Source organism: Megalobrama amblycephala, linkage group LG18 (genome assembly GCF_018812025.1).
Source record: "Megalobrama amblycephala isolate DHTTF-2021 linkage group LG18, ASM1881202v1, whole genome shotgun sequence".
NCBI lineage: Eukaryota > Metazoa > Chordata > Actinopteri > Cypriniformes > Xenocyprididae > Megalobrama > Megalobrama amblycephala.
Window position 1 is genome coordinate 38,764,544 of NC_063061.1, and position 25,000 is coordinate 38,789,543.

At 34.0% G+C, this 25,000-nt stretch overlaps 1 protein-coding gene across 5 annotated transcripts in view; it reads right to left on the reverse strand.

Moving 5' to 3' along the window:
- The window catches only part of LOC125252557 (WD repeat-containing protein 7), a 117,910-nt gene that overhangs the window by 6,145 nt on the left and 86,765 nt on the right, over positions 1–25,000 (reverse strand). For all 5 annotated transcript variants that reach the window (XM_048165961.1, XM_048165965.1, XM_048165962.1 and 2 more), the window contains 6 exons: positions 20,710–20,896; positions 11,063–11,180; positions 10,518–10,670; positions 10,264–10,346; positions 7,802–7,901; positions 4,822–4,926 (listed from right to left, as the gene is read on the reverse strand). In XM_048165961.1, the coding sequence (XP_048021918.1) occupies positions 4,822–4,926; positions 7,802–7,901; positions 10,264–10,346; positions 10,518–10,670; positions 11,063–11,180; positions 20,710–20,896 (746 nt within the window). The remainder of the gene's footprint in view (positions 1–4,821; positions 4,927–7,801; positions 7,902–10,263; positions 10,347–10,517; positions 10,671–11,062; positions 11,181–20,709; positions 20,897–25,000) is intronic.

Below are 25,000 nucleotides of genomic sequence, written 5' to 3' on the forward strand. Positions count from 1 at the left end.
ATAGATAGATAGATAGATAGATAGATAGATAGATAGACAGACAGACAGATAAATGGATGGATAGATAGACAGACAGACGGACAGATAGATAGATACAGACAGACAGATCGATAGAGACCGACAGATAGACGGACGGACAGATACAGTAGATAGACAGACAGACATATCGATGGAGACAGATAGACGGATGGATGGATGGATAGATAGATAGATAGATAGATAGACAGACAGACATATCGATGGAGACAGACAGACAGACAGACAGATAAATGGATGGATAGATAGACAGACAGACAGATAGATACAGTGCATCCGGAAAGTATTCACAGTGCTTCACTTTTTCCACATTTTGTTATGTTACAGCCTTATTCCAAAATGGATTAAATTCATTATTTTTCTCAAAATTCTACAAATAATACCCCATAATGACAACATGAAAGAAGTTTGTTTAAATCTTTGCAAATTTATTAAAAATAAAAAACGAAAAAAGATCACATGTACATCAGTATTCACAGTCTTTACTCAATACTTTGTTGAAGCACCTTTGGCACCAATTCCAGCCTCAAGTGTTTTTGAGTTGATGCTCAAGCTTGGCACACCTATTTTTGCGTCAGTGCACAGCCATGTTCAGATCTCTCCAGAGATGTTCAAGTCTGGGCTCTGGCTGGGCCACTCATGGACATTCCCAGAGTTGTCCCGCAGCCACTCCTTTATTATCCTGGCTGTGTGTTTAGGGTCGTTGTCCTGTTGGAAGATGAACCTTCGCCCCAGTCTGAGCAGGTTTTCATCAAGGATGTCTCTGTACATTGCTGCATTCATCTTTCCCTCAATCCTGACCAGTCTCCCAGTTCCTGCCACTGAAAAACATCCCCACAGCATGATGCTGCCACCACCATGCTTCACTGTAGGGATGGGATTGGTCAGGTGATGAGCGTTTCCTGGTTTTCTCCAGACATGACGCTTGCTATTCAGGCCAAAGAGTTCGATCTTTGTTTCATCAGACCAGAGAATTTTGTTCCTCATGGTCTGAGAGTCCTCCAGGCGGGCTGTCATGTGACTTTCACTGAGAAGTGGCTTCCGTCTGGCCACTCTACCATACAGGCCTGATTGGTGGAGTGCTGCAGAGATGGTTGTTCTTCTGGAAGGTTCTTCTCTCTCCACAGAGAAACACTGGAGCTCTGTCAGAGTGACCAACGGGTTCTTGGTCACCTCCCTGACTAAGGCCCTTCTCCCCCAATTACTCAGTTTGGCCGGGTGGCCCGCTCTAGGAAGAGTCCTTCCTAGAGTCTTTCTGGTTCCAATCTTCTTCCATTTACAGATGATGGAGGCCACTGTGCTCACTGGGACCTTCAATGCTGCAGAAATGTTTCTGTACCCTTCCCAAGATTTGTGCCTGATACAATCCTGTCTCAGAGGTCTACAGACAATTTCTTGGACTTCATGGCTTGGTTTGTGCTCTGACATGCACTGTTAACTGTGGGGCCTTGTATAGACAGGTGTGTGCCATCAAAATCATGTCCAATCAACTGAATTTAGCACAGGTGGACTCCAATCAAGTTGTAGAAACATCTCAAGGATGATCAGTGGAAACAGGAGATGCACCTGAGCTCAATTTTGAGTGTCATGGCAAAGGCTGTGAATACTTATGTACATGTGATTTTTTATATTTTTATTTTTAATACATTTGCAAAGATTGGATAGATAGATGGATAGACAGACAGACAGACAGACAGATAGATAGATAGATAGATAGATAGATAGATAGATATATGGATAGATAGATAGACAGATGGACAGACAGATAGATGGATAGATAGATATAGATAGATAGATAGACAGACAGACAGACAGACAGATAGATAGATAGATAGATAGACAGACAGACAGACAGATAGATGGATAGACAGACAGATGGACAGACAGACAGATAGATAGATAGATAGATAGATAGACAGACAGATAGATAAATGGATGGATAGATGGACAAATGGACATTCACAGACAGCACGTTTTCATTTGTCTCGTGGCGCTTTCATTTGCGTGAATAAGAGCGTGATCATATAATGTAACACTAGTCAAATTATGATGGAAAAACGGATACTGCGTTAATTGCGTTAAATATTTTTCATGCGTTAAACTAAAAGAATGAATCACACGCGTTAACATGCTAATTTTGACAGCACTAATGTATAAACAAAAACATATTTAAATATTAACTGTTTTTACCCGCCAACATTTTTGATCATTCTCACAAATATTTTATTCTAGCTTCACAGTCGTTTCCTCTTCATGGGTTCGATATTTCATTCAGTAACGTCAGGCAGTTATATGCTGTTTAATGTCTGACGATTGTGTTAATAATTGACGTGCGTCAGCAATGCTTCTATCGCAGTTTCTTCTTCTCCTGCGTTTTGATCTGAGATTCTGTACTCTTTCAGAGGATGCGTAACAGCGCCACCTACCGTATAACAGTAAAAACATGGATTGCTGTGGAAAAAATCCGTCAATGTTAAATATATAAGAATTCAGACATGAATGAACTATAAGAGTAGTCTATTTTATGTTTGTATCTGGAATGAAATGTCAAGCAGCGTCCTGCAGTGTGATGTGAATATAGACGGCTGACGTCTCGTGAGCGCGTCTGTCTTGAGCAGGTCTTTCAGAAACACCATTGAGTCGTCTTCTCTTCCTGTGTGTGTGTGTAAGAATGTCTTCCAGGCTAATGGTATCATTACTGTAAGGGTAAACCAGGCCGTCTGAATTGTGTGCGTGTGCTAATGAATTCTCGAGTCCTCCAGGGTCCGCAGGCGTCCAGGGCTGCCGCCTCTCTGTTGCCCAGGCTGGGGATGAGGGCGACTGGCCGTCTGACACCGCTGTAGCCCTACCCCTCTCTGGAGCACTAGAGGAACACGCAGCCTGTGCATGTGTGTGTGTGTGTGTGCCGTGTGTTTTGAGGGTTTGTAGACTGACTGACTCATTGTGTGGGAACTCTATAGCTTCCTGTGTGTGTGTGTGTGTTTCACTTATCTTACATGGTATCATCTCATGTTCAGATTTGTCATATTTGTTCAGATTTTTGTCTGTTTTCTGCAGTCTCGTGTGATTACTGGCATCTCTCTCTCGCTCTCTCAATTCAAGCAGAATTAATTCTTGTGTAAATTGTGTAAAAGCACTGATAATATAAATATATACTGGCACCTTTGGTAAATATGATCAAAGGCGGCTGTGAAAATAAATCTGCAATGTTTATCCTTTTGATCTTTCATTAAAAAAAAATCACACACTTTCATTAAAGTAAAACAATTGAAAATGGGGGGAAAAGCTCATTATGAAATAAATGTTTTTCTCTAGTTCACGTTGGCCACAATTATTGCAATGTCCTTTTCAGCTTTGAGTCTTCTCCTATAATGCCTGATGAGTTTGGAGAACACCTGACAAGAGATCAGAGATCATTCCTTCATGCAGAATCTCTCCAGATCCTTCAGATTCCAGCTCCATGTTGGTGCTTCTTCTCTTCAGTTCACTCCACTCATTCTCTTTAGGGTTCAGGTCAGGGAACTGGGACGGCCATAGAAGAAGCTTAATTTTGTGCTCAGAGACACATTTTTGTGTTGGTTTTGATGTTTGTGTTGGATCATTGTCCTGATGGAAGAGCCAATCACGGCCCATTACTGGATTTCTAGCAGAAGCGGTCAGGTTTTGATTTTTTATCTGTTGGTATTTGATTGAATCCATGAAGCCATGTATCTGAACAAGATGTCCAGGACCTCCAGCAGAAAAATAGGCCCACAACATTAAAGATCCAGCAGTATATTTAACCGTGGGCATGGGGTACTTTTTATCCATGTGTGCGCCAAACCCATCTGGTGGGTTTGCTGCCAAAAAGCTCTTCTTTAGTTTCATCTGACCATAGAAGCTCGTCCCGTTTTAAGTCCCAGTCGTGTCTGACAACTGAACATGCTGGAGATTGTTTCTGGATGAGCGAGGAGGATTTTTCTTGAACATCTTGTGGGGATGTAGGTGCTGTTTGATCATTTTTAGGCTTTCTGAGACTCAAGACTCAACTAATCTCTGCAATTCTCCAGCTGTGATCCTTGGAGAGTCTTTGTCCACTCAAACTCTCCTCCTCACCGCGCATTAGGATGATTTAGACACACGTCCTCTTCCAGGCAGATTTGTAACATCTTTAGTTGATTGGAACTTCTTAATTATTGCCATGATGGTGGAAATGGGGATTTTCAATGCTTTAGCTATTTTCTATTTTGTGAATCTCAACAATCTTTTTCTGCACATCAGAACTATATTCTTTGGTTTTTCTCATTGTGATGAATGATTACGGGAATTTGGCCTTTGTGTTTCCTCATGTTTATACTCCTGTGGAACAGGAAGTCATGGCTGGACAATTTCATGCTCATGATCACCCTGGTGTGCTAAAATCTGGGAATATACTTCAGAGATATTTTACTCTTAAGAATTTCTAGGGTGGCAATAATTGTGGCCAACATGTATTGGAGAAAGACATTTAGCTATTCTATAATGTGAGTTTCCCTCCATTTTCAATTTTTTTACTTCGGTGAAAGGTTATAATTTTGTGAATTTTTTGAATGAAAGATCAAAAGGATAAACAATGCAGATTTATTTTTACAGCCGCTTTTGCTCATATTTACTAAGAGTGCCAATAATTGTGGAGGGCACTGTATATAAATTTATATTAATTACATTTACATTTTTTATATTTAAATATATCCATTCTAAGTCTCTAAATGACACAAGTAACTTCTTCAAGCTAGAGGTCAGGGGTCAGAGGTCAGGGGTCTTTACCTGCCAGAAGGAGATGTGGCTGTCAGCGTTGGAGTATGTGGCCAGGTAACGTCCGTCCGGTGCGAAGGAAACCGCTGTTATGGGTCCTTTATGCCCATGAATATGCTGTGGAAATAAAAACAGGCACAGGTTATATATGTTACAGTCATTTCTACAGTTATGGATTCATTACAACAGCATCATTTTTATACTTATAAAATATTATCATAGTTGTGTTTTGTTCAGCTCTCTCATCTAATTTAACATTTAAAATGTTTTCATGACTGAACTCAGTTTGAACAGACGATTTTCAGACCTGAACACCAGACACAAGCAAATAAACACAGGCACAGCTCTAAATGTAAGAATCTGCTCACAGACGTCTGTTTAATCGCCAGTAAATGTGCGTTTGATCCAATCACATGCTGAAATGAACATCAGCTCATCTCTGGGAATGACAAACAGACGGTGTAACGCAATAATCCGTCCTACCTGTCACGAGAAACGCCCCCGTCTGCCCTCATAATGGAGCGATTGGATTAAAGACACGCGCGCCTTTATGAGAGCACACAGCTAAAGTCATCTCTTACAATTAAAGATGAAACGCAATGAAAACAGCGTCACCTGACCCCCGCGTGTAATGGAAATCTGACAGCAGGAATATTGGCCTGTCAGATCTCGACGCCTCATCCAAAACTCCACCAGACGGCAAAACACACTTCTTTTTATAAAAATAAACTATTTATGACTTTTAAAACCTATGAAGACCGCATCACACACATCTGAATAATAAAGATGCATAATCCTAATGCATTTGATCTTAAATAATTACATTTTATCCTGACTCCTACTTCAGGCTTTACAGGGTTAAAACTGAAATGATTGACAAAACTAAGTCTGAATGGAGTCTGTGCGCTTAACGGTTCAGGCTGAAGTTTCAGACGCCCACTTCCTGTTTAAGTGGGCGAAGAACCAGACTATATGATGAGACTACATGTATGAACACCATATCGACCAACGCAAGAGAAGCTGATGGGAAAATGTGCTGCATCAGGAGATTCGGACAAAACACACACACTGTGTTTAATTAGTAAATGCAGCAGACGTCTGTAGTGCGGCTGTCCACTTCACAGATCAAAGGAAGGACAGATGGCTGTGCGGACCGAGCGGACACACACACACACACACACACACACACACACACACACACTGGAGGATGTAACTGTTTTCAGATCAGTGTTTGTGTTTCAAATTCTGATGAAGATCATGTGATCGTCCGTGTCTATGTTGAGAGCATTATGGGATGCACATATGATCTGATCGCCAGGGTCCCCAGACGACGATTTCAGAGAGATTTGATCTTCAGAACTGTAAACAGCCTAAAATCAATCCTTCAATCAATTCAGCTGTGAGGCCGAATCTAACTATCTCAAACACTCACACACACACACACACACACACACATCACTCAAAAGATTGGACACAAACTTTTTTTAAAGGGCAAAAATAAGAAAAAAAAAAAAAATATGTATGTGTGTTACTACTGAGTAAATTAAAATTATTCTTAAATTAATTTTGTGGGAAAAAATACTAATACTAATTTAGCATGCCATTCAGTTACCTCAGAAATTAATTATTATTCTGTTTTTTATTTGAATTTTTTATAAGAAAAAAATTAAATAAAATAATATTTCTACAATATTTCAATTATTTATAATTGTACAAATTGAAAAATTAGTTATATAAAATTATTTATAAATTAAGTTGGTAGACAAATAAATTATTTACAAATTAATTAATTAGGAAAATTAGTTCTTTAAAATGATTCATTAATTAATTTTTAGGAAAATAATGTTAAATTATTTAGAAATTAATTTATTAAAAAGTAGTTCTTTAAAATAATTTATAAATTAATTCATAGAACAATAATAAGTTGATTGAAATTATTTATAAATTAATTTTGTAGAAAAATAATGTTAAAATTATTAAAATTATGCATAAATTAATTTATTAGAAAAAAAATGTTCTTTAAAAATATGTATAAATATTTTATAATATTTTATTTATAAATATTTTTTATATATATATTTTTTTATTATTTTTGTCCTGTTAGAATAATATTTAGTGATAAAAAATTTTAAATAATACAAATGGAAGGATGATGTAATGATGAAAACATGACAAAATGAATAATTAAAAATAAAATATAAGTAATGTTATTTATTTATATACACACACACACACACACACACACACACATATACATATATATATATATATATATATATATATATATATATATATATATATATATATATATATAAAAGTTTGAGGTCAGTAAAATTTGTTTTTTAAAAATGAATACTTTAATTTTGCAGGGATGCAATAAATTGTTCAAAAGTGACAGTAAAGCAGAAGAGCAACTGTTTTCAACATTGATAATAATCAGAAATGTTTCTTGAGAATCAAATCATCATATTAGAATGATTTCTGACTGAAGTAATGATGTTGAATAAATTACATTAGTATAAATTAATTTTTAGAAAAGATTTTAATATCAAGAAAAAGATTTGTGCAAGTCTGTCTACAGTTTTGATTGACAGTGTGTGTGTGTGTGTGTGTGGGTATGTGTGTGTGTGCACAGGGGTCTATCTTATCAACTCAACCCAGAGTCAGTGTGTTTCTCTGATAGTATGACTGACACACACACACACACACACACACACACACACACACACACACACACACACACACACACACACACACACACAGCTCAGACTCATCATGTGACCCCAGCTGTGACATCACGGTCACCTGGGCGCATGTTCATGATGCTGGACCGGATCAATCACACAATCTCCAGCTCTGCAGGGCAGCGTTTCCCATCATGCACCTGTGCCCGCTCACACCTGCCCTCTGACCTCCAACAGACACCTGCACGGCAGGTGAACACCACCCTACCGCCGCACATCCATACTCGACACAGAGAGCGTCTGCTTACCTGGCATTTTCCAGTGCGAACGTCATAAAGGGCCACTGAACCCTGACGGGCGCCGACAGCGATGCGATAACTGCGATCGCAATACGCCACCATATAAAACCTGCAGAGAGAGAGATTGAAAATATCTGAGATACCAACTCACAGCTGCGCTCAGAACAGACAGACCTCTCAGACGAGCACAGGTCACACACTCCAGAGCATCAACCACGGGTTTAATCATCTCGCTTTTTTATTTTTACAAAATTTATGTAATTGAGAATAATTTAAATTTTTCTAAAAAATTAATTTATAAATCATTTTAAATAACTCAATTTATTTATAAATCATTTTAATTAACTCATTTTTCTACAAAATTTAATTCTAAATAACTCGTCATTTTTGTACAAAATTAATTTAGATATAATTTTAAATAACGTTATTTTTTCCCACAAAATTAATTTACAAATAATTTTAAATAACTCAATTTCTCTACTAAATTAATTTAGAAATCATTTTAATTAACTCATTATTTTTCAACTAAATTTATTCTAAATAAATCGTAATTTTTCTACAAAATTAAATTAGATACAGTTTTAAATAACATTATTTTTCCCACAAAACTAATTTATAAATCATTTTAAATAACTCGTAATTTCTCTACAAAATTAATTTATAAATAATTGTAATTATCTCACTATTGTTTCTACAAAATTAATTTACAAATTTTAAATAACAATTTCTCTACAAAATTATTTTAGAAATCATTTTAATTAACTCATTATTTTTCAACAAAATTTATTTAATTCTAAATAAATCTAAATTTTTCTACAAAATTAATTTATATAGTTTTAATTAACATTATTTTTCCCAAAAAACTAATTTATAAATAATTTTAAATAACTCATAATTTCTCTACAAAATTAATTTATAAATAATTGTAATTATCTCACTATTGTTTCTACAAAATTAATTTATAAATAATTTTAAATAAATCATTATTTTCCCCACAAAACTAATTTATAAATAGTTTTAAATAACTCGTAATTTCTCTACAAAATTAATTTATAAATAATTGTAATTATCTCACTATTGTTTCTACAAAATTAATTTATAAATCATTTTAAATAAATCACTATTTTCCCCACAAAACTAATTTATAAATAGTTGTAAATAATTTGTAATTTCTCTACAAAATGAATTTATAAATAATTTAAAATAAATCATTATTTTCCCCACAAAATGAATTTATAAATCATTTTAAATAACTAATTTTTCTACAAAATTAATTCATAAATAATTTTAAGTAACTTTTTTTAAAAATTAATATATTATAATAATTTTAAATAACATCATTATTCTCACAAAATTAATTTATAATTAATTTTAAATAATTCACCATTTTCTACATCATTTTCATTAACTAATTTTCCCCACAAAATTAATTTATAAATAATTGTAATTATCTCACTATTGTTTCTACAAAATTAATTTATAAATCATTTTAAATAAATCACTATTTTCCACACAAAACTAATTTATAAATAGTTGTAAATAATTTGTAATTTCTCTACAAAATGAATTTATAAATAATTTAAAATAAATCATAATTTTCCCCACAAAATGAATTTATAAATCATTTTAAATAACTAATTTTTCTACAAAATTAATTCATAAATAATTTTAAGTAACTTTTTTTAAAAAATTTATATATTATAATAATTTTAAATAACATCATTATTCTCACAAAATTAATTTATAATTAATTTTAAATAATTCATCATTTTCATTAACTAATTTTTCCCAGAAAATAAATGTAATAATAGTTATTAATAAAAGTTCATTTTTAAAAGTTCAAAAAAATATTTTTGTTATAAAAAATTCTAATCAAAAACGCAAAATAATAATTTATTTCTGAGATGATTGAATAACATGCTAAATTAGTACATTAGTATACTAATGTTCGTAAAAGTTAATGTTGCATAATTCATTATAACTGTTGGTTTCATGATTTAATCCATCAAATAATCATTAATCGCTGTCACCTGAGGTTTGACCTCTGACCTTTTAAAATCAATGGGCAGCTCGTTTGAACCGTCATCAGTTTATAAGTATATCAGTGTCCAATTAATAAAACTGCTGCTGGTGAAGCTACAACACAAAAATCACTGAATTAACTTTAATTACTCGTTCTGTCATATTCACTTCTTTACTTCTTCTATTTACGACTCTGATGTTGAATTTTAAGTTTTAAATAAACAGGTAATCAATTACAGGAAAACAAAATATGTGAAAAAATATATTAAAAAAATAAAAAATAAATAAAAATGAAAAGAAATGTAACTAAAATTAAAATAAACAAGTGAAACTATAAAAATAAAAGCCAATTCAAAGCCTGTAATAGTATATAAATAATGCAAAAGCAGCACTGGATGATGATAATGTTCGTTTCGCTGCATGTCGATGAACACGCGTCACACACTGACCTGCAGATGGCCGGGAAACACTCGGACAGGCCTTTCTTCTTCACCAGAGAGCCTTCAATACAGTACATGATGATGTCCATCACCTGCGGGACACACGTGCATCAACCAGTCAGCTAACTGCCACTGGGCCTGTTGTGAGTCACATGACTTCAGTTTGTTCTACATGTGAGAATGAGGTGAAGACCGACTGTAGTGTGTGTGTGTGAGTGTGTGTGTGTGTGTGTGTGTGTGTGTGTGTGAGTGTGTGTCAGTACCTCCACCAGCAGGTCCACCACATCTGACGGCATTTTCTCGATGAGAATCTCGATGACTCGCAGGATTTCGGTTTTGGCCCGAGCGAGAGTCGTGGTGTGAACGTTCTGCTGAGACTGAGAACCCTGGGACTGCATCGCTGTGTGTCTGTGAACCTACACACACACACACACACACACACACACACACACACACACACACACACACACACACATATTTTGGGTTTTCATGTTTTATGGGGATACAATGATTTTTATACTGAACAAACTGTATTTTCTATCTTCTAACACCACAAAAAATCACTTAGTATGATTTATAAGCTCTTTTCCTCATGGGGACCAAAAAATACTGGATCTACACTCCCCCTACACCCCATCACAGGAAACCGTTTAGTATGTTTTTAAGCCATTCGGTTTATAAGGATACAGGAAGTGTCCTCATAAACCATGTTTACGTTGTAATACCCATGTCATTATACACATTTGTGTCCTCATAAACCATGTATACAAGAACACACACTCACATACATATATATGTGTATTCCTACCTCTCTTGCGATGGTGGTGATGAAGGCGGGCGGGCGCGCGGTGGCGATCAGTGAGAGGGCGTGACGGGCCGAGCGGGCGGAGTCAGCAGCGGGGCTCAGAGGAAGACCCATTGAGATGCTAAACACACAAATATAGAGTCAAACCATTAGACACACATTATAATGTGAGCCTGGGGTCAATGGAGTCACTCACACACATCACAGCACACACACACACACTCACTGATCTACATCTGTAAGAGGCCCCATGTTAACAAATCACCCCATGTGTGTGTGAATATGCATCAGGACACACAGAGCGACTCGCGCATGATGTGATCAAAGCGTGTGCTGGGACTTTAATGTTCTCGGTGACACGCGTGGCTAAAACACGCGACAGAGCCGAAACCCTGCTGACCGCCGGCTCGCTCCAACACACATCACCAGAGAGAGAGAATGAACTAACCGGGTTATGCATGAAAAAAATACAGAATAAAAAAGCGAAATACACGTTTTAAATAGCTTAAGTCATGAGATGCAACTTATTCAAGGAGAAAAAATGTTTTCATGATATATAAAAATACGAAATGTTATATTTATGAAAAAAAAATCACTTTTACTGATTTATAAATTTATACAGATAAACAGTGAACATTTCTATGGTGAGCATGTTTTTATTTAAATAAAAGAAAAAGTAGAAAAAATTGGTAGAAATCCTAAGAAAACCACTCTTTAAAAGGTTGAATTTAAAAATAAATAAATAAAATAATTATATTATGTTATATTTTATACGTTATGCATCCAGCAAAAATATCTTCAAAGGGTTAATTTTTAAAAAAAAATTCTATTATATTAAATTATATTATATATTTGTATATGCATCCAGAGGAATATTACATAAGAGGATTAGGGCTAAGCAATAATAAAAAAAAATAAAACCATTTCGAGATTAATGTCGTTAAATTTCCAGAAAAAAGTCGAGATAAAATGATGAGAATAAAGTCATTAAATTACGAGAAAAAAGTCATTAAATTATGAGAACAAATTCGTTAAATTATGAGAAAAATGTTGTTAAATTTCGAGAAAAAAGTCGAGATAAAGTCATTAAATTACGAGAAAAAAATTGTTAAATTACGAGAACGAATTCGTTAAATTATGAGAAAAATGTCATTAAATTTTGAGAAAAAAGTCGAGATAAAATGATGAGAATAAAGTCATTAAATTATGAGAAAAAAGTCATTAAATTATGAGAACAAATTCGTTAAATTATGAGAAAAATGTCGATAAATTTCGAGAAAAAAGTCGAGATAAAATGTTGAGAATAAAGTCATTAAATTATGAGAAAAAATGTGTTAAATTACGAGAAAAAATTCGTTAAATTACGAGAACGAATTCGTTAAATTATGAGAAAAATGTCGTTAAATTTCGAGAAAAAAGTCGAGATAAAATGTTGAGAATAAGGTCATTAAATTATGAGAAAAAAGTCGTTAAATTATGAGAACAAATTCGTTAAATTATGAGAAAAATGTCGTTAAATTTCGAGAAAAAAGTTGAGATAAAGTCATTAAATTACGAGAAAAAATTCGTTAAATTACGAGAACGAATTCGTTAAATTATGAGAAAAATGTCGTTAAATTTCGAGAAAAAAGTCGAGATAAAATGTTGAGAATAAGGTCATTAAATTATGAGAAAAAAGTCGTTAAATTATGAGAACAAATTCGTTAAATTATGAGAAAAATGTTAAATTTCGAGAAAAAAGTCGAGATAAAATGTTGAGAATAAGGTCATTAAATTATGAGAACAAATTCGTTAAATTACGAGAACGAATTCATTAAATTATGAGAAAAATGTTACAATTCGAGAAAAAAGTTGAGATAAAATGTTGAGAATAAAGTCATTAAATTACGAGAAAAAATTCGTTAAATTACGAGAACAAATTTGTTAAATTATGAGAAAAAATTTGTTAAATTACGTATTTGTTCTCATAATTTAATGACTTTTTTCTGGTAATTTAATGACTTTATTCTCAACATTTTATCACGAGTTTTTTCTCGAAATTTAACGAGTTTTTTCTCGAAATTTAACAACTTTAATCTCGAGATGGTTTTATTTTTTTATTATTGCTTGGCCCTAATCCTCTTTCGTAGAATATATATTAATGTATCATATTAAATTAAATATTTTATTATATTTATAATCTTAAAAAAAGAATAAACGTTTGTGCCAAAGTAATAAGGAATATAATTTTAATTATATATATAATATTATATTCTATACTTTTATGCATCCAAAAAATATCTTCAAAAAGTTGAAGTTTTTAAAAAATTTAAATTATATATTATATTATATACTTTTATGCATCCAGAAGAAATATCTTCAAAAGGTTGAATTTAAAAAAAAAATATATATATATATATATATATTTACGCATCCAGAAGTTTTTAAAATATTATATATTATATTATATTATATTGTGCATCCAGAGAAGTTTTTAAAAATATATTATTATATTATATTATATTATATATTTTGTATACATTCAGAGAAAAAAATTCTTCAAAAGGTTGATTTTTAATATTATATTATATTACATTATATTATATACTTTTATGCATCCAAAGGGGAAAAAACCTCTTTAAAAGGTTAAAGTTATATGTGTATTCTTAAAAAATAAACAAGAAAAACAAACAATAAAGGTTTGTGACGAAGTAATAAGGAATGCAATTTAACATATGAATCCAAAATGAATACAAAGGTTACATTTCTAAGAATTTGTCAAGTTTTAAACTGTGTCTATAGATATTTCTATCCACTATCTTAAATACAGTAAAGTAAAACACTAGTGTACAGTGTTTCTGTAAGTGTGATCTCTGCACTCTACAGCCGAAGCACAACCACGCTTGAGTTTGAAATGATGGAGGCAGACGAGAGATTTGGGTAAGAGAAGGCCAGCGTGAGCGTCCCATCGTGAGAAAGCGCTCAGATCTCTTCACTGAAAGGGGATTATTCCTAAAATCGCCCTGTTTCTTCTGCTGAAACTCAATCCAGCGAATGTGTCGATAACTTCTGTTCAAAGGCAGCGAGATCTCGCTCGAGATTCCTCCCGTTTTAATTCCTCGCTCGTGAGCATCGCGCAGGTTTCCGGAGAAACACGGCAGTTACGGAAATGATCTTAACGCGGCTGATCTCATGTGACGTGCTTTACATGTACTAAAGCTCCTCTTGACGTTCAGACTTCTGCTCTGAAACACACTGAACGAAAGAACAAAGACAGATTTATCTGCTCCTCGAAACTCAAACAACGCCAGCCATTAAAATCCGCAAATCTTCATGATGACCTGGTTTCTATGAGCTTTCAGGATGTTTCCTACGATTTCTGACAAATGAGAGTTTGACAACAACACAGAAACTGTTTAAGAAGCGGAAATACAACATATAATATATAGCAAATTCAAATGTCTTTTCACAGAGACTTGACAGTAGTATGATTTATCTGTTTACATCAGTCCAAATTATATTCAGAGAATCAAAGTGAATGCTGAAAGCCATTTCAAGCTCAGTTGTGAGTGATTCTGTCCAGTTCAGTTCTTCACACGAGTCACATGCAGCTTTACAAACTAGAGATTCACAGCAGCTTTAACTCTGGAGATGTGTTTAACTCTGGCACGGAGTAACTGAGAGTGTAAACGAGCTAATGAACGAGTCTGTAAAGCCGAGAGCTCTCGGTCCATCAATATCTGATCAATCACTTTGATCTCAGGAGTGGTCAGCAGAAAATATGAGCCGTCAGGGGAGAGAGAGAGAGAACATGAGAGATCAGGAGACGCTGGAGGTCTGTTGTCCTGTGCTGAGTGACTGAGACAAATCACATCTATGAACAACAGAACAATACTACTGTATTCAACAAAAGTCAGAGAAGGTTCTTTGACCTTTAGAAAAAGTTGATCTTCAGTCTGAGGAGGTCATGACGACTCAGGTTGTAGTTATTGTTCAAAATCTGTATTTTAAATATTTAATTTTTTTCTGTGTAAAAAGATTATCATGCTGTTAACCACTAAGATTTTTAATGTTTTTAAAAGAAGTTTCGTCTGCTCACCAAGGCTACATTTATTTAATTAAAAATACAGTAAAAAACAGTAATATTGTGAAATATTATTACAATTTAAAATAACTGTGTACTATTTAAATATATTTGACAAAGTAATTTATTCCTGTGATCAAAGCTGAATTTTCAGCATCATTACTCCAGTCTTCAGTGTCACATGATCCTTCAGAAATCATTCTAATATGCTGATTTGCTGCTCAAGAAACATTTAATGTGTACAATATTTTTTTCAGGATTCTTTGATGAATAGAAAGTTCAAAAGAACAGTGTTTATCTGAAATCTAATCTTTTGTAACATTATTAATGTCTTTACTGCAACTTTTGATTGATTTAATGCATCCTTGCTGAATAAAAGTATTCATTTCTTTAATTTCTTTTCAAAAAAATAAAAATAAAAATTCTTACTGACCCCAAACTTTTGAACGGTAGTGTATAATGCTACAGAAGCTTTGTATTTCAGATAAATGCTGTTCTTTTGAACTTTCTATTCATCAAGGAATCCTGAAAAAAAAAAGTACACAACTGTTTTCAACATTGAAAATAATCATAAATGTTTATTGAGCAGCAGATCAGCATATTAGAATGATTTCTGAAGGATCATGTGACACTGAAGACTGGAGTAACGATGCTGAAAATTCAGCTTTGCATCACAGGAATAAATTACTTTGTGAAATATATTTAAATAGTACACAGTAATTTGAAATTGTAATAATATTTCACAATATTACTGTTTTTACTGTATTTTTAATTAAAAAAATGTAGCCTTGGTGAGCAGACGAAACTTCTTTTAAAAACATTAAAAATCTTAGTGGTTCCAAACTTTTGAACTGTACGGTATGTATATATATATATATATATATATATATATATATATATATATATATATATATATATAAAATTCAAATATTTATAATACATTTAGGTAAATAAAATGTATATACATTTATTTATTTTAATATATATTAAATCACATCTAACATAAAAGTTTGTATATATATATATATATATATATATATATATATATATATATATATATATATATATATATATATATATATATATATATATATATGCGATTAATTGCGATTAATTCGATTTGACAGCACTAATATATGTACATACATATACATACATACACAATAGCAGTCAAAAGTTTGGAAACATTACTATTTTTAATGTTTTTGAACGAAGTCTCTTGTGCTCATTAAGGCTGCATTTATTTCATAATAAATACAGAAAAAATAACAATATTGTGAAATATTATTACAATTTAAAATTATGGTTTTCTATGTCAATATACAGTAAAGTGTAATTTATATCCTGTGATCAAAGCTGAATTTTCAGCATCATTACTCCAGTCTTCAGTGTCACATGATCCTTCAGAAATCATTCTAATATGATAATTTGATACTCAGTTATTATCAAAGTTGGAAACAGTTGTGCTGCTTAATATTTTTTAGGAACCGGTGATACTTTTTTCAGGATTCATTGATGAATAAGAGGTTAAAAAGAACAGCATTTATTCAAAATATAAATCTTTTCTAACAATATAAATCTTTACTATCAATTTAACACATTCGTGCTTAAAGGTGCCCTACAATTAAAAATTGAATTTATCTTGGCATAGTTGAATAACAAGAGTTCAGTACATGGAAATGACATACAAGTGAGTCTCAAACACCATTGTTTCCTCCTTCTTATATAAATCTCATTTCTTTAAACGACCTCAGAAGAACAGGCGAATCTCAACATAACACCGACTGTTACGTAACAGTCGGGATCATTAATATGTACGCCCCCAATATTTGCATATGCCAGCTCGTGTTCAAGACATTACACAAGGGCAGCCAGTATTAACGTCTGGATCTGTGCACAGCTGAATCATCAGACTAGGTAAGCAAGCAAGAACAATAGTGAAAAATGGCAGATGGAGCAATAATAACTGACATGATCCATGATATCATGATATTTTTAGTGATATTTGTAAATTGTCTTTCTAAATGTTTCGTTAGCATGTTGCTAATGTACTGTTAAATGTGGTTAAAGTTACCATCGTTTCTTACTGTATTCACGGAGACAAGAGCCGTCGCTATTTTAATTTTTTAAACACTTGCAGTCTGTATAATTCATAAACACAACTTCATTCTTTATAAATCTCTCCAACAGTGTGTAATGTTAGCTTTAGCCACGGAGCACTATCAAACTCATTCAGAATCAAATGTAAACATCCAAATAAACACTATACTCACATAATCCAACGCATGCATGAAGTATGCATGACGAACACTTTGTAAAGATCCATTTTGAGGGTTATATTAGCTGTGTGAACTTTGTTTATGGAGTTTAAGGCAAGTGCGAGCTCCGGGGGCAGAGAGCAAGAGAATTTAAAGGGGACGCAGCCTGAATCTGCGCATATTTAATGATGCCCCAAAATAGGCAGTTAAAAAAATGTATAAAAAAAAAATCTATGGGGTATTTTGAGCTGAAACTTCACAGACACATTCAGGGGACACCTTAGACTTATATTACATCTTGTGAAAACACGTTCTACGGCACCTTTAATTAATTTCTTTCAAAAAAAAAAAAAAAAAAAAAAAAAATAAAATTACTGACCCCAAACTTTTGAAAAGTAGTGTATATTGTTACAAAAGATTTCTATTTTAAAAGAATGCTGATATTTTTTTTTACTTTTTATTCATCAGAGAATCCTGAAAAAGTATCACAGGTTATAAAATAATATTAAGCAGCACAACTGTTTCCAACATTGATAATAAATCATCATATCAGAATGATTTCTGAAGGATCATGTGACACTGAAGGCTGGAGTAATGATACTGAAAATTCAGCTTTGATCACAGGATATAAATTATATTTTAAAGTGTATTAAAATAGAAAACCATAATTTTAAATTGTAATAATATTTTACAATATTTTACAACATTTTTCTGTATTTATTGTGAAATAAATGCAGCCTTAATGAGCATAAGAGACTTCGTTCAAAAACATTAAAATTAGTAATGTTTCCAAACTTTTGACTGGTAGTGTGTGTATATATATATATATATATATATATATATATATATATATATATATATATATAAAAACAAATGTTATGTAATATTAAACATACTATAAATATATATATCATAATTTATCATATATAATATATAACATATATACTATAATATGTACATATTATGTATAATACTGTAAACACATTTATATATATGAAACTTTCTTACTACATTCAATTGAACATTTGATATGTTTAAAAGTAGCTACCTTTCACATTAAGTTAATTAAGATTATATAACAACTCATTTAGGCAGCACATTACATTTGTTGTCTCTGATCTTTTTTTAACTGCACTTGTACAGATTCCCTAAAATATTCACCTCGTCACATGAACAAATATCAGCCTCTGCTATAAATAAGCTCCATGAGTGACGTACAGCAGACTGAAGCTGCTAAACGGAAAAAGCCATCCAGCGCCTCACTTTCCATCTCTCTCGTACTAAAGGTCTTCCAGTGCTGCTAAATGGATTTGCCATTTAAAAAGCAGATAACGTTGCCCTGTTTCAGTCTGGGGGTCAAAGAAGAAACATCATCATCATCCCGGTGAAGAGAAAGAAACCAAGACATTTATATCCGTCTCATTTTTTCTCGTCTAGTCCGTACGTTCACTTCTGGCCGTAATCACGACTGAAAAATGAGCGCCATTTCGCTCTAACGGCATTAGCACGCGCTACACGCAGACATATTTGTACTCATAATAAATTTTTTAGGATCGGGTTTCGTCTTAACGAGGTGAGCACGGGCTGGGGGGGGTTCAGGCTGGACGTTAACCTCGTTTGCGGGAGTTTTGGTGCGGAGGTTAAGGCCCAGACGTATGGGTTTCCTCTTACGGTTCGAGGTCTCCACCATCCTGAGGCCGAGACATCATTACATCATATTAATGGGCTCCAATTGGATTAAAGCCTGCCTCTCATCTGTCAAGGGGCCGCCGCAGGAAAACACCGGGGCGAGGAAAGTCTGAAGAAACCGTCCAAGCAGCTGTGAAGGATTTCAGATGCAGCTAAACTGATTGTTAGTTGAGTCTCGTAACCGATAACAACTGATGCTTAAGAATTTCTAGCAAATTCCATTTTATTTTCCATTCCAATTTTTCTGGATTCAGTTTTTTTTACCATTTTAATTTTTTTAAATTACGTTTCGATGGTTGCATCAAATTTTAGTAATAAAAAAGCATGTCTTATTAGTTGAAATCATGAAACTTAAGAACAATTTATGAAAATTATAAGAAAAAAAAAATAAAAAATTTATGGCCCTATGAAATACATGGTAGTTTTCCCTAAAATCCATTTTATTTTTTTAGCAAATTCCATTTTTTTCCGTTTAAATGTTTCTGGGTTCAGTTTTTTTTTTCCATTTTAATTTTTTAAAATTCCGATTTAATGGTTACAGTAAATTTTAGTAATTTAAAAAGCATGTCTAATTAATTGAAATCATGAAAATTATACAATTAAATAATTTATTAAATAATTTATTTAATAAAAATCTATTTTATCAGTTTAAATTTTTCTGGGTTCAGTTTTTTTTTCGTTTTAATTTTTTAAATTCCATTTTATTTAAATTTTAGTAATTTAAAAAGCATGTCTAATTAATTGAAATCATGAAAAATTCATTAAAAGTTAAAAAAAGTATAAAAATTTAAAATATATTTATAATACATTTAAGTAATATATATATTCGTTATACATACTTTTATGTTAATTTGATTTGACAACACTAATATATTATATAATATATATACTAATATATTATAACACTATATAACATTTTATCTTATAAAATATCATAATAAATTATAATACATTTAAGTAATATATTTTAAAATTATATAAAATTGAGTAATATATTTTAAAATATATTTCTAAAATATTTTTAGGGCCCTATAAAATCCATTTTTATTTTTCCCACATTTTATATTTTCTGGAATCCATTTTAATGGTTAAATTAATATTTTAATAATCAAAAAACATGTCTAATCAATTGAATACAAAAAAAATTATTTAATAATTTATTATTATTATTGTTTACAATAATAAGGCCCTATGATTTTTTTTCTTCTTCCAGATTTTGCATTTATGATTTTAATACAAATTTATTATCAAACATGGTGGTAATCAAACAAAGGCATAAAACGCTAACAATTTAATTAATCTTCTAAAAAGTAATCAAATTAAAATGAACAACTTTTATTTTTTGGCAAATAAAGTGTTGCACAATAGAGGTTTAGTGTTAAAATAAAACATGGCAGAAAAACTGTATGATATTCATTAAAAAATTATTATTATTATTACTTTGGAAAGCACATTCTACTTTACAAAAATAATATTTTTGTAATGTTTAGTTTCAAACTTTTGTAATGAAAAGCTTTGAAGAGATTCCATTTTTAGAACTGGATTCTGTGATTCGGTCCATGTTTTCCACATCACAGAAATCACAGGATCCTGAAAGCTCTAATGTACCAACATTCTCTGAGTGTTACTGCGAGTCTCACTTGGACAGCTGTTTCTCGGCGTCGGCGCAGAGCTCCAGCAGGCCCATGAGAACAGCCGACACGTCCATATATGGCTCCCACACCGTGAACCCTCGGCCAATCAGATCGATCGCTGTGCGGCGGATGGTGCTGTGGGGAGGCAGTTTGGGACTGGGCGGCTGCAGGAGGAGGAACGTCAAGGCTTTACCTGCGAGAGAGACAGAAAGAAGGTTATTAATATCCATATTGACTGGAGCCGTTATCAGGACTGTCTGTAGGCGGCAATATTGATGCTCAGCTAATGTAGCCTCAGTCACAACACACATCAACATGTTCTCACGCGCATACAAGTCTGAGAACACATTTATGTGGGTGTCGAATTTTATATTTAACCCCAGAAATATAGTTTAATGTTTTATGTATGTGTGTGTGTGTGTGTGTGTGTGTATACTGTATATATATATATATATATATATATAGGAGTGTAATGATATCTGGAGTAATGATGCTGAAAATTCAGCTTTGATCACAGGATATAAATTACATTTTACTATATATTCACATAGAAAACAGCTATTTTAAATTGTAATAATATTTCACTATTTTTACTGTATTTTTGATCAAATAAATGCAGCTTTGGTGAACAGAAAGACTCTTTCTAGTGTATATTGTATTGTGTTTGTGTCCATCAGTTGAGCTCTAACGAGGGGTTTGTTCACTCGGTCGCAGGCCTCTATTAGTCAACAACAACCACTGTATCCATGGCAACTGTCAATATGTGTGGGAGGGTGAGGGGGCAGAGGTCACCACATGTGACCTGACACACACACACACACACACACACACACACACACACACACACACACACACACACACTAAAGCGGCGTTCACACTGACAGCTATTAAAGCGCTGGAGCTTGTGTAGTAGATGCTTCTACTCACAGATCATCATGCGTCACTGCTCATTTGCATAAAGTTGAACTATGCAACTCTTTAAAAAAAATAAAAAATAAAAGAGAGAAAGAGCTGTGATTGTGTGTTTTTCATGCAAAAACATTTAAATACATTTATCTTGTGTATATTGCATGCACGAGAGAACACACACTAAATCTGTCGCACATCAGCTGATCTGATCAATGTTTATGTTGTTTGTTATAGATCAACTGCTTAATAATCACAGACACAATTATCTGCCGCGCGCCTGGATTTATCTGCGTCTGCTCTCGGGCCTGTGGCAACGGCAACAGGTCGCTTGGTAATTACCGCGGCAACGGAGAACAATGAGGTGAGGTAATTGATGCAGACAGATTCCAGCCGAAGCTTTCAGCAGATACTAACTTCATCTGTCTGTGTGTGTGTGTGTGTGTGTGTGTTTGTTCAGATGTGTGCTGGAAGCATTTCCAACATCTGATTCACCTTTAAAGAAGTAAAAGATTTGCTTTTATGACGTGAGATTAAAGGTGCAGTAAGCAAATTCTGAGAAATGCGGTTGATATTTCAAATCACCAAAACAAACACGCCCTTACACAAAAGGATCACACCCCATCTTTATAGCTCTGCCTCCAAATTTACGAATACGAACACGCTATGCAAGACAGCCCCCCCCCCCAAGAGTGGACACGCCCCTTACTGCTGATTGGCTACAAGTATGTTTTGGTGCTTGGTCTAATCCACTTTCAACAGCATTTCTCAGATATTGCTTACTGCACCTTTAATGTAAACACAGCGCACTGCGAACACACTTGTCAATCGCTTCAACCTTTTCCAACTTTATAAAAGATAATTTTAGGTTTAAGTGATGTGTGTAAAGGAACTGGAAGCAAGCAGAGTACAGGTGTTTCTAAAGGACATAGTGCCATCTGCTGTTAAAAACTAAACTCAGAATCGATTTGAGAGAGAATCACGATACCTCGGAAAAAATATCAGAATCGCTCCAGATTGTTTGTATCGTGAATTGAGAATTGATGTATTGTCCCAGCCCTAGTATATAGTATATGTTTGAATCGCCAGCTTGCAGTGTGTTTGTGTTGGTCAAACTCTCTCTCACACAACACACACACACACACACACACACACACACACACACACACACACACACACACAGTCTCACAGGAAGCATTGATCTGAACTCCGGGTGTCTCCTCGTGACCGGACTCATCCCGCCTGTCATTTCAGACGTATCAAACCTCCCTGTGCCCTGAACCGCAGCACCTTCTTCCTCCAGCGCTCCGGGGATTCGGCTCTTTGTTCTCCGCTGCAGCGGTGTGTTCCGGAGCGGAGCCTGGAGGTTTAAGAGTAGTGCGGTTTGTAGACTAAGCACACACCGCACACTGACTAATCCAGCCTTTGATTCTGGAACACTGCGGCAACAAATCCATCGGCCGTGGAAGTGGAGAGACGTGTAAGTTTAACCTTAAACACTGCTCTTAAAGTCTCGGAATAAACTCGGATCATTAAATCTCCTGATGAGCAGGATTACTTGATTAGAATGACTGCTGACTATTCAACTGTAATTAAGAAATTTAGTTAAGTTCAGGAAATTGGTCGAGAACATGCCCAGGTTATATTTCACAAAACAAAAACAAAAAAAAATATATATATATACACACACACACACACACACACACACACACACACACACACACACACACACACACACACACACACACACAGGTGCTGGTCATATAATTAGAATATCATCAAAAAGTTGATTTATTTCACTAATTCCATTCAAAAAGTGAAACTTGTATATTATATTCATTCATTACACACAGACTGATATATTTCAAATATTTATTTCTTTTAATTTTGACGATTATAACTGACAACTGAGGAAAATCCCAAATTCAGTATCTCAGAAAATTAGAATATTACTTAAGACCAATACAAAGAAAGGATTTTTAGAAATCTTGGCCAACTGAAAAGTATGAACATGAAAAGTATGAGCATGTACAGCACTCAATACTTAGTTGGGGCTCCTTTTGCCTGAATTACTGCAGCACTGCGGCGTGGCATGGAGTCGATCAGTCTGTGGCACTGCTCAGGTGTTATGAGAGCCCAGGTTGCTCTGATAGTGGCCTTCAGCTCTTCTGCATTGTTGGGTCTGGCATATCGCATCTTCCTCTTCACAATACCCCATAGATTTTCTATGGGGTTACGGTCAGGCGAGTTTGCTGGCCAATTAAGAACAGGGATACCATGGTCCTTAAACCAGGTACTGGTAGCTTTGGCACTGTGTGCAGGTGCCAAGTCCTGTTGGAAAATGAAATCTGCATCTCCATAAAGTTGGTCAGCAGCAGGAAGCATGAAGTGCTCTAAAACTTCCTGGTATACGGCTGCGTTGACCTTGGACCTCAGAAAACACAGTGGACCAACACCAGCAGATGACATGGCACCCCAAACCATCACTGACTGTGGAAACTTTACACTGGACCTCAAGCAACGTGGATTGTGTGCCTCTCCTCTCTTCCTCCAGACTCTGGGACCCTGATTTCCGAAGGAAATGCAAAATTTACTTTCATCAGAGAACATAACTTTGGACCACTCAGCAGCAGTCCAGTCCTTTTTGTCTTTAGACGCTTCTGACGCTGTCTGTTGTGCAAGAGTGGCTTGACACAAGGAATGCGACAGCTGAAACCCATGTCTTGCATATGTCTGTGCGTAGTGGTTCTTGAAGCACTGACTCCAGCTGCAGTCCACTCTTTGTGAATCTCCCCCACATTTTTGAATGGGTTTTGTTTCACAATCCTCTCCAGGGTGTGGTTATCCCTATTCCTTGTACACTTTTTTTTCTACCACATCTTTTCCTTCCCTTCGCCTCTCTATTAATGTGCTTGGACACAGAGCTCTGTGAACAGCCAGCCTCTTTTGCAGTGACCTTTTGTGTCTTGCCCTCCTTGTGCAAGGTGTCAATGGTCGTCTTTTGGACAACTGTCAAGTCAGCAGTCTTCCCCATGATTGTGTAGCCTACAGAACTAGACTGAGAGACCATTTAAAGGCCTTTGCAGGTGTTTTGAGTTAATTAGCTGATTAGAGTGTGGCACCAGGTGTCTTCAATATTGAACCTTTTCACAATATTCTAATTTTCTGAGATACTGAATTTGGGATTTTCCTTAGTTGTCAGTTATAATCATCAAAATTAAAAGAAATAAACATTTGAAATATATCAGTCTGTGTGTAATGGATGAATATAATATACAAGTTTCACTTTTTGAATGGAATTAGTGAAATAAATCAACTTTTTGATGATATTCTAATTATATGACCAGCACCTGTATATATATGTATAGTGAAAAATTATAAAAATATGCAA